General features: G+C 33.5%; 1 protein-coding gene across 1 annotated transcript in view; it reads right to left on the minus strand.

The window, feature by feature from the left end:
* Positions 1-1120: 1120 nt before the first annotated feature.
* Positions 1121-12289, minus strand: part of LOC125679811 (receptor-type tyrosine-protein phosphatase epsilon-like) — a 30142-nt gene continuing 18973 nt past the window's right edge. Inside the window, exons 13-26 of the mRNA XM_056161481.1 lie at positions 12218-12288; positions 11971-12007; positions 11700-11797; positions 11369-11497; positions 8427-8575; positions 7778-7913; positions 6348-6506; positions 6109-6202; positions 5633-5703; positions 4915-5049; positions 2852-2971; positions 2594-2745; positions 2181-2316; positions 1121-2080 (exon numbers count right to left, since the gene is read on the minus strand). Coding sequence (XP_056017456.1) covers positions 2009-2080; positions 2181-2316; positions 2594-2745; positions 2852-2971; positions 4915-5049; positions 5633-5703; positions 6109-6202; positions 6348-6506; positions 7778-7913; positions 8427-8575; positions 11369-11497; positions 11700-11797; positions 11971-12007; positions 12218-12288 — 1559 coding nt within the window. The 3' untranslated portion in view covers positions 1121-2008. The remainder of the gene's footprint in view (positions 2081-2180; positions 2317-2593; positions 2746-2851; positions 2972-4914; positions 5050-5632; positions 5704-6108; positions 6203-6347; positions 6507-7777; positions 7914-8426; positions 8576-11368; positions 11498-11699; positions 11798-11970; positions 12008-12217; position 12289) is intronic.

The raw sequence follows: 12289 nt of genomic DNA on the forward strand, positions 1-12289 counted from the left end.
GTCTATTTTTTGAATTGCTGTGGAAAAGTACTGTTCATAAAGTAAAAATCTCTATAGTTACCCAGCAATATGAAAAGTGTGGTTTAAACATGATAAATATAGAAAATTTTATTGCAAGTATGAACATATTTTGGGTTAAAAAATTGCTGGAGAGTTCAGCAAAATGGCAGTTTGTCATAGGCGAAGATATCAATATTAGTCAGGTCATTAAATATGGCCCAACATATGCATTAAAGAATATTGTCAAAATCAAAAAACAAAATTTGGCAAGATGTTTATAATTCTTCGAAAAAACTGGAGCATTGTTTTGAAAATGAATTGACACCAGAAAAAATGGGTAAAACTGTTCTCTGGTACAATGAAAAACTTAAAGTAGATAAAAAAGTAATGTCCTTGAAGGAATGAAGTAAAAACAATATTTACTTAATAAATGCGTTACTGGATGAGGAAGGGAATATAATGACTTATGCTCAATTCAAAACAATATTTGATATTAAAACTAATTTTTTGGAGTAACACAAGCAGTAAAGAAAACGATGAAAATTTTTGATATTGATCATCTGATTAAAGAACAAGAACCAACTATTCCCTTACACATTTTACTTTTACTAGATGATAAAACCAACAATAGAAAAATTTACAAAATATGGAATTCTAGCAAAGAAAATCCAACTGGACAAAGAAAATGGGATAAACCATTTGAAATATCTAGTGAAAAATGGAGAGAAATTCATAAGGATGCTTTTATGAACACAAAAGATAGTAAATTATAATGGCTACAATATCGAGTAAATCATAGAATTTTAACTACAAACACTTTTTTTGAAAATGATTGGGAAATCAGACAACGATTTATGTACTTTTTTGTTTAGAGGAGAGAGAATTATTGGAACACATTATGTATGATTGTGGAAAAGTCAGTATTATTTTCTAAAGAAATGTGTAATGTTGGTTTAGTGAAACATTTTCATTCAATATTATAACTGATTAGAAAACTTTTATTCTTGGATGTTCGAAGATTAAAATGTTAAACTTTGTAAATTACCATTTGAAACATTATATATACTTAACCAAATGTACAGGAGATTGTTTGTCATAGGGTAAAAAGTGGTAAAAAGCCACTTGGACTAATATATACAAAGTGGAAAAACAAATTGTAAGTAAATATAATTGTACAGATCAGTTTGAAAAGAAATGGAAACATTAGCTCAAGTATAACGTAAACTATGTTAAAACAAAAATATCCTAAAATGCTTCTTTTTTAGTATTATATACATTTGTTATATTTTTTTCTTTTTCTTCGTAAGAGATGAAGTGAATGTATATTCAAACAATAGTGTGTTTAAAGTAGTATTTTATTAAATAACAACCTTGGTATTACATCATATATCTGATTGTTAATTATTATAGTATGATATTTATGAACTCAGCCAGAGTACATTGTCAATTTTTTCTTCTTTCTTTACTTCTAGCCATCGTTTAGTATGCATGTCTGTCCGTGTGAATGTGTAAGCGAAATAGTTGGAATTCTTAAAACCCTGTACCCCCTGGTCAGGTTGGATTGTAAAGGTTGTGTAAAAGCCTGACTATATACCTGAATAAATGTTGTTAAAACTGAAAAACAAGAAGTTATATCTCTTGAATTATGGAACTAATTTTTCCACACATAGTGCTATGTTGAACCCACCCCAAAAATATAACTTAACCCCATTTAATCTGAAAACAAAAACATTTCTACACAACTAGATATTTTGCCTTATCACATCCTTGAGTTTCTACTACTTTCATCTACTGGTTACGGATAACGGCTGCGGACATTTTAAGGCAGAAGAAGAAGCGGAAGAATAGTTAATAAGAAACAAGCACATACAATAAGTGAAATGTGGGTGAGTCAATAACACCAGTACATATATAATACTGGTCTCCAGTGAATGAAACAATTCTTCAATGTGTTTCCATTGTTATTAGGAGAAAGGCTGGTTGATGTCACAGTCTCTTTGACTGGTCCTCAGCAATTCGCGTACACTGTGTCATTTTGGAGATGATCAGCAATGGCCTCGTAACAAAACTGATATTCTTCCTGAAATTAGAAAACACGGAGTTCTCTGTACATTTGATGTGCAAAGGAAAAGAAATCGTATTTAAAAATTGAGTGGAAAATGAAAGTATTTCAATCATACCAAAGAAGATATGAACTCTGGCCGTCGGATTTGGAGTTGTCTTGTGATTGTAAATATGTCCACCTCTGTATCCATGGTAAGTTGCTCCAGAGCATTGAATACAACCAAGAATTGTCCACATCGCTTGGCCCCATCACTAAGTAATATGCAATTTTATCTCATTACTCTGATGATATTAGAATTTATAAATTGAATTCATTTGTTATGCGACAAAATGACTATTTTTTTTATTAGAAGCGGTGTATAATTTTCACAAGTGTTATACCGGGTATATTTTGTTATTTCTAGAACAAGAGAGTAATTATCTTAACCCTTGACCAAATTAGTCTTTCTTTAGTCTCCAGGTCTGGATCTTTGAATAATTCTTAAAAGATTACATATGTTTGCAAAAAAAAAAAAGATCAAAATCAAACCTCGACAGAACCAGAATCCTTCCCTCGGGGTGGGTCATTTCCTCCACCCTCGCTTCATTGACGAGATCAAGTAAAACTCTCCGGTTTGAGGACTCGCTTTCTCCCTTCCATCTTCTACATTCCAGTACGCAAACGCTCATGCCACTAGCTCCCTGAAATAATGTGTTTGAGACGAAACGAATCTTGGATTATAAATACCAAACAATACTTCATGAAATGTAAAAACAAAATTCATCAGAAAACTTTGTAAATGGACACCTTTTGGTGCAGAGTAATGCTAGTCTTGGTGACTGTTGTCGTTTGTGTAGAATCTGTCATTTCAGTCGTGAATGCTCCAACCGTTTTGCTTTCATTTTTAGCAGGAAGCCAAAGTGAAGACTGAAAAGGAAAACACAAACTCTGGGCATGGCTACAATAACGAAAAGATTCTACTATACAAAATGTGAAGCTCATGCCAATCGTAAACCGTCTTGAAGCATGTACGTAACTGCAATGACTGGTTGGTTTCTGAGGTTGCACAAGGAGTGTATGGCATTTTCGTCTAGAGTGCTTGCATTTTGTAATTACATGCGTTTATGTCGAGTTGAAAGATTGGGGATTTCAATTCAGAAATAGAGTACAATGAAACAGCATAAATTTATTACATGTACATTTACAAAGTTACACACAATACTTATGTTATCGAATGTAACCTCTTAGTGTGAGATTTAAACCGTTATTTATAAAACAATTACGTTAAAAGAACATCCGGGACAGTTTTGGAAGTTTACTGTGAGGTTTACACCCGAAATCAATACAAATGTATAAAACACAAACAAAGTACAATTTCAAAATTTTGTTTAAATCTCTGATGATTATCTCTGTTGCAATTCTGAGAAACTCATCCAAACTATATAGAAAGGATATTTTGTAAACCTAGAAAATGTATTCACTCATTCAAACTACATAGAAAGGATAGTTTGTAGACCTAGAAAATGTATTCACTCATTCAAACTACATAGACAGGAAATTGAGCTACCACGAATTCTAATGATTCCACAGTACATAGAAAGGATAGTATGTAGACCTAGAAAATGTACTCACTCATTCAAACTACATAGAAAGGATAGTGTGTAGACCTAGAAAATGTACTCACTCATTCAAACTACATAGAAAGGATAGTTGTAGACCTAGAAAATGTACTCACTCATTCAAACTACATAAAAAGGATATTTTGTAGACCTAGAAAATGTACTCACTAAATACCACTAACTCCACCAAGCCTTTCTATTTCATACCTATCAGTAGACTGCTATATGAGCTTATCATCATATCAATAAACTTAATAAATCACAATTCGTAGAAGTTTCAACAGTTTGTATATCGAGATTCGTTAAATTGGTATGCATACAATGATACCACTTTCCTTTTTTACTCCAATTTAGCGATTGAGGCCACTCTACCCAAAATGCCCTCACCTACGATATCACTGTACAACTTTGTGATAGACATTAATTTTTTCTACATAATTAATATTTATGTTTAATGATGTTGCTATTGAAACATCTTTGGTACAATTTACAAGATCAATTTCTTTCCTGTTTGAATAATGAAAAAGTGAAAATAACGAAGAGTGACCAATGTAATAAATCCTATAAAGAATACAACATTTAAGAACAGGACAAACACGTTCACCTGGACACACTGGTCAGAGGTGATATTGGATGCCAAGGAAGCATTTCCTTTTGACCGGTCACATTCGCCATTTTGATCAGCTAAACGGAGTAATCCGTAGTCAAAATCAGCATGTAAAGAACGACTCTAGACAACTTTCCACCTAATGACGGGTTGTACAATATTTGCAAATTAGATCATTATCATGACCATAGAATTTACAAAATGCTGACTTTAAACGAGACTGTTGAAACTCACTAACAGCAACATATTTGCCAGTAGATTGTCTCGATCTAAAAATTGTTCATAGGCAGAATACGTTCTCGCATCTTGAATCAGTTGGAAGACAAACATCATATGTAGGTGATAAAGGAATATTGATACATAAATATGGCAAATTCACGATGAAGAAGCTGAAGTCATCCCATTTGTCATGAAGATTAAAATCAAATAATTATATAAATGTTCCATGATTTAAAAGTGCACATTAATTTTAATCTCTCAATATTAAATGTTGGTGCTTATGTCCAACATCGTATAACTACAAATATTACACATGGCGTCATTGTGACATCAGAATCATGCGCAGTAACCTGACAAATGATTGGTAAATGAAAAGATGCAAGACTGTTCATTATACAAATTGCAGGATTTTTTCTCGACCATACCGATTCGATTTCCACCAACGGGCTCAGGGATACAATTGTAGGTGCATAATAAGCCTTCACAAGTCTCAGGAAGTCCTCTGTGTAATCTGGGAGAGGATATTGAGCACTGATGAAATGATCATTTCTTGTGAAAGACTGAAAATGAAAATGAAATGAAAGACAGCATGCAGAAGGTATCCATCATTTACACTGTACGTATTGTTGTATCTAATAGTTGCATTCAATGCAAGGTATATGATATATACATTTGTAGTAGTAAATTATGGTTATTTAAAACAATCTTTTAGTTTTCATATTCAAATGCTGTATACCTATATATATATATATATATATATATATATATATATAAGAATAAAAGTCATTAATCATACATAAAAATCATAAACTGTTCCCGTAAGGAGATCCATAAAAAAATTAAGCATATGGACGTTATCAATTGATAAGGTCTGTAAAATAAAGAAAAACAATGACAGAATTGTTTTGATCTATACAGAAATTAATATTTATCATGGAATCTTTGAAAAAGTTCAGCTCCTAGGAGTACATTTTGTACTTTTGATTGTTCTTAGGTCTGACCATTTTCACCAGCGAATGGGTTTACTCTACTTTGTGAGGACAGATGTATATCAGAAAACCCTTGCTAGAAAAAATGGCAGTCTGATAAACAAATCGCCTTCATGTTCTATTCACAATTGTATATATTACACAGCAGACAAACCTGTAAAGAAACTGCGTTGTAGTAGGTGTTCTTCCCTTTAGTGTTTGACAATGGACACATGTAACTTTCAACTGAAATGGTTTCAAGAAAAAATATATACAATTCATCAGTTAGATGGGTTTTATGTCTCTGGGTACCCTATATATATAATGGCAGTTGATTCAGTTAAACTTAAAGGGTGGAGAGCTAATGTGCAATTATATCAAAATGAATGCAGGAGGCCTAGGATTGAGCCACCTCGAGATCTCTTGTCGACAGACATCAGTAAGAATGTATCTACTTGTATATGCTACTATGTTAAAGTGAAAGCGCATTGTAAACTCTCTATATTAAAAGTGTGGTACCATTAGTGAAATGTAAATATTCAACTGTGATTGGGATTAATCATTAATCGGTAATATTCTATCACTATTGCAAGATAGCTGAACTGCGTTTTTTAGCACCAAGGTATTCATGTATTATACAAACTGGTTTACCAGGCAGAACACTGGGTGTGTAATTGGCCGATACGTTTTGCCGCCCTGTTTTGTAGTCTTCTGGTGTGTATTCTTTTCTTCCGGATAACAGGTCCTAGAAACGAGAACTGAAGGTCATTCTCGTGTCACATGTTACTGTACACAATCACAAATATCGTTCTAGAATATCCAACAAACTGTTCAAATCATTCAAGCTAAGATATGCCGATATTTTATTAGAGATTCATAGATAGAATCACCTGAAATTCAGCAGAAAGTGGTGATTTATTGGCTACTTCTCCGAGATTGATATAACAGGAATGATCCTGGAATTCTCGTAGAAATGTCCTGGTTGATACAGACCTTCCTTTTCCTCGGAATGATTCAAGTAGTGCCAAGTAAACAACTCTGTATTGATCCTTAAATATGAATTGTATTATAAACGGGTATTACAAAAAGCTGATTTTCTCTCTTTATATTATTTGTAATGATCTAACATTCTAAACTAACCCAATACACATATCTATATGAAAGGTGAAGACAACGAACAGCGATCAATCTCATAACTCTTACAAGCAATACAAAATATATAAGTGGGCAAACACGGACCCCCGGGCACACCAGAAGTGGGACCAGGCGCCGAGGAGGAGCAAGCATCCCCTTTTGAACGGTCACACCCGCCGTGAGCCCGTATCCCGTTCAGGCAAACGGAGACACCCGCAGTCAAAATCAGTGTGTTAAGAACGATATAACTATCTGTATGAAACGCGTCAGAAAGCATGTGACGCAATGACAGGTTCCATTGATGAACTAGATCGTTATAACGACCATATAATTTGCGAAATGCTTACTTCAATCGAGACTGTTGAAATCCCTGTGCGATCAACTTGTTTGTCAGTAGCTTGCCTCCATTTAAAAACTGACTATACGCAGAACAAGCTCTTTCATACCGAATCAGTTGAGAGATATAAACACCATATGCTGGTGATGATGGAATATTGCTACATAAATATCGGAAGTTGACGATGAAGAAGCTGAAATCATCCAGTTTGTCATACAGTTGAGTTGTCAGTTTGCCGTTAATGTCTACTTTCAATATAATACCTAAGTATGAGGCAGAAGTGGACGACTCTGTGGTGTTTTTTTTTTATTTCGAGCTCACAGAGATATATCGAATCGATATATGAATGAAAGTTATTACTGTTAATAGACAAAACGTCGTCGATATATCTAAATGTCGAATTGAAGGCCGCAGCAAGATATTTTTTCTTCTCGCGTAGAAGTTTTTGAATAAATTCTGCTTCATATGAATATAGAAACATGTCACTTAACAAAGGAACACAATTCGTGCCCATGAGAACATGATATGTAACATATCAAGGAATACAGGCATGATATAGCACATCTACCAACAATTCTTTACTTTGATTTCGAAGTTCCGTCTGAATGAGATTTGTTTGAAAACACCTGAACACCGATAAACGAGAACACATATGTAACAATTACCATTTCATTTGAAATTTATTATCTATAACCTATTATTGGGCCAAATGCTGTCTGACGTGTTTCATATAAAATGATAGACCGTTCTTAGCATACTGATATTGACTACGGATAACTCCGTTTGCCTGATCAAGATACCCCGTAAAACTATCCACTAGGAATCAAAGAGAGTAAAACACAAACTTACGTCGCCCTGGATCATGTTAGCACGGCTGTTTCTCATGGTTTCTACATACTGCCGGATATTAACTTTCCCGGTTATCTCCCCTCCCTTATTAAGCGCGTCCAATGCTATGTACGTCCCTGTCCTACCAATCCCAGCGCTGTATTGTTAAATAGAAGTCATTAGAAGTCTTCAGTATAATCAACGGTTGAAATAGAAGTCAGCAATATAATCAACGGTTAAAATGAAATTCATTAATATAATCAACGGTTAAAATAGAAGTAGTTGATATTATGAATGGTTAACATTCTAGTATATTAGACATGGATCTCAATTAGTCATGTATAGTAAAAATATATTACAAATAGGATCATTTTAGAAAAAAATCCTTCTACAACAGTGATATCATCAGCATGGTAAATTATATTGAAGATAATCAAACTTCATTAAATCCTGTGTGGTGGGCGAAATTTTTAAAATCGAATTGTAGAATTTTGAATATTCTGTGTCTTAGCTTGTACATTCCCAACAGTTTCTCATTGCTGTCATGAAGTAATGTTATTTTCACACTGAAAATATCCCTGTTATGACTTCGACAGTGTGAAAATATTCAGTGGATGAATTATACTATGTTGCTATTGAAAAATATGAAAGAATAAATAGTAATACGCGCCTGCAGTGGACAAGAGTGTACTTCCCTGGATGTTCGACAGAAGTTTTCAGAACGTGTCGATGGAATACCACAAGAGCCAGTGGTTCTGGGACACCGTGGTCAGGCCACTGCGTATAGTGGAACATACACACGTCACGCTCAGATTTATCCTAAAATTAAACAATGATCACCTATATGGAGAGTTGGAAATATTGGATATATCTGTTGCAGAGAAAGGTGATGAAAAGATACGTACCAAAATAATATAATTCATATAAATTGAACAAATTATATCCTGGTGTTTCATAATCAGAATGCGACATTTACAATTCTGGATTCTGGCACCTGCATCATATTCTCCGAATCTTAATTCATCACATAATGGCCTGAATATTTTATCATGAGTTAATCTCATTATATTGCACTACAATTATGACGGGTAGGCATGATGTTAAAATGTTTTCAAGGCTTTGTCTTTAGTCATTACATAAAATGAAAGTAACATTCCATGCATCTTCCAAATTAGTGTAGCCATGCAAGTTAAGAAACTTTTGAGGATGCATTTCAGTCTTAGTTGTAAACGACACCGGGTCTCTTGATATCAATCTCAGATCTACCTCAGTCTTGACAAACTTCTATAAAATTCCTGCATGAAAGAACTCTAATGTTTAATCCTGTGATCCTAGATCTTTTACTCGTATCTTACAAAATGATATCGCTAACTAAATATAAATATCTCAAATCATGTGCACTATAACTTTGCGCTTGACAGTGTTTAAGGAAGATATACAAGCTGTAAGCTCTTCAATCCTCAGTAGCTACATGGCTCGTACGAAAATGCTACCTTCCAATTTCTAAACTTTTGGTATACTCTATCGAAACTTGCTAAAAAAAATTCTAAAAAATGATGAAAATGAAAACCAAATGTTTTTACAGGTAAAACAAATACATTTACCATATTGAATGCAATATATTCCCATGTTTGAACATGATATAGAAAATTTACCCTTATGTTTTAGGAATGTTATACAAAACACATTAAATTTACATTATGTTATGCTAATTACGGTAAAACGTGCATACACCTTTCCTGATCAATATTGTCGGTGCTAATCCATTTCCATTACTAAATGTATCTCTTAGAATGCAACTATTTACATTTATGTATACTAAACTCACTAGTAAATGTACCTCTTTGAATTCAACTATATACGTATACCAATCCCACCACTAAATGTACCTCCTTGAATTCAACTACATATGTATACCAAACTCGAAATACTAATTAAATGACGATTTAAATTCTTCAAACATTTATTGTAGCAGTCATACTGTCATGCTGTAAAGCTTTAATCAAACTGATCCAGTTATTACAAAATTTCCAACATTACAACTGAAGCACGTAAATACAAAATGTTCTACATAAAACATTTTTGTTTGGAAGTTAGCAATGTGTTTAATATGCATTTGGGACCAAGGTAGAAATTGTTAATTGTTACTTTTTAATGTTACAGTTACAGTGGGAAAGGTGGAATTGGGAACAATCTAAGCTTGACTAAATTAACCTCAGTAACGTAGTGCAATTTATCTTCATCGTATGTTGTACAATCCAAAATCTTGAACTATCCAGATACGAAATTGGGCAGCAAACTGTGAATTAAACATTAGATATAAAGTATATTACACGTATATCCATACCAATATGTTGTGCAAACTCAGTAAATATCACGATTTCTTCAATTTGATTCCCGTTATTCTCAGATTATATATATATATATATATATATATATATATATATATATGTGTGTGTGTATGTGTGTGTGTGTGTGTGTGTGTGTGTGTGTGTGTGTGTGTGTGTGTAAAACTTATACAATACCAATTTTGATGCACCAGATGCTCGTTTCGACAAATAATGTCTCTTCAGTGATGCTCAACCGAAATGTTTGAAATCCGAAATAACTATGAAGTTTTAGATCTAAATATAACCAAAAACAGCGTGCCAAACAAGTGGAGCCAAATTCGTCCAAGGATAAGAGCTATGCATGAGGGAGATAATCCTTAATTTTGAATTGAATTTCTAAATTTTATAACAGCAATTAAATATACATCCGTATTTTCAAGCTAGTAACGAAGTACTTAGCTACTGGGCTGTAGAGACCCTCGGGGACTAACAGTCCACCAGCAGAGGCCTCGACCCAGGGGCATAATGTAAAACTTATACGGTACCAATTTTGATGCACCAGATGCGCATTTCGACAAATAATGTCTCTTCAGTGATGCTCAACCGAAATGTTTGAAATCCGAAATAACTATGAAGTTTTAGATCTAAATATAGCCAAAAACAGCGTGCCAAACAAGTGGAACCAAATTCGTCCAAGGATAAGAGCTATGCATATATATATATATATATATATATTTATATATATATATATATATATATATATACAAAGCACTAAAATGACCAACGACACGAAGAACCAGATCGTCAAATTTTCGGGACGACCGAAATACAGTGCTGATGAAATAAACCGGAACCAACAGTGTGACATAAATCAAAACTTCAATGGCGTTTCCCTTGGAGGCGGGTAATTTAAAATATATGATAGATTAATATTGATTTAATTGTTAAGCAAGGCTTTGTTAAAGGTTGTCATTACCGATTTCAGTAAGTAATACTTTATTCCTAAAAGCAACAATGTGGTTAGGGTTGCCTTTCCCTTTAAATTAGCAGTATCCTTAACAGAGCATTCAAATATAAGTGCAGAACTTTGGCGCGCTATATCTAATTGTCTTTATAATCCTTTTCTTCGTCAGTGATATAGGTGTACATTTTCTGAACGACAATTTTAATCTTATATTACAGATAATTCTGCTTCAAATATTTTAATATAATTTTGGTAATAGCATGACCCATTTTCTCAGCTAACGTAGAAAATTTAATGACGTAAACATGGAAGACTCACGGCGCTGTTTTGCAAGCGGAAGTGTCTGATGACGTAGTCAGCGTATACGTTTTCTTTCTGGTTTCGTATGCTGATGTTGCCTTTCTTTATCTTATCATTGGAATTTGGCCAGTATTGGGCACATTTGTTCTGATAAAGATAAGGTCCAAGTAAGGTTATTATCATAATACAACTTTACTGCGAGTAAGATCACGTTACGTACATGTAGAGCCATGTGATCAGTTTATTATCACCTCACTGCATACGTACAAAATGTATCCCTTGTATGCATGTTATTAATGATTGATTTTGAATATACAATGCAGTATGATATCAAGTGCCTCTTTCTAACCTTATTTCCCTCTTTGAGATTGGTCAGACAAACAATTACACTAATGTCTTCCTGCCAGACCATTTTCCAGAAATCAACAATTGTCTTTGATTTTGGTCCTGATAAATATAAACAAGCATATTGAGACACACCAAGGAATAAGAGTAAACAAATCACCAAAAGAAAATGACATGTCCAGTCTTCTTTTTCAATGTTACAAATTCACAAAATATGTTGGAATAATAACTCACACTTGAAAGTCGATCTATGAAGATATACATTGTATATTTACCTTGCGTTGCAATATACGATTTCTTTCCTTGCACATCCTGTGTCCATGACGAAATTGCGGATTAATTTTATAAATAAAATTACTCATTGATTTTTCAACAATTTCAATCTGCCTTTCTTGTATAAAAACTAAATGATGGCTACTCATTTGCATTATATATGTAGATTTTATTTCTTTGGCGATACAGAGTTTTATTTGTGTATTTCATTAACATTAACCGCTATAAAAATGGATTCAAATCACTGACCTCAATATAATTCGCGTTAATGTAGTCTGACTCTTTTGGCGATGTTTCCAGAACAACACGTGAATGATCATC

Source organism: Ostrea edulis, chromosome 4 (assembly GCF_947568905.1).
Source record: "Ostrea edulis chromosome 4, xbOstEdul1.1, whole genome shotgun sequence".
NCBI lineage: Eukaryota > Metazoa > Mollusca > Bivalvia > Ostreida > Ostreidae > Ostrea > Ostrea edulis.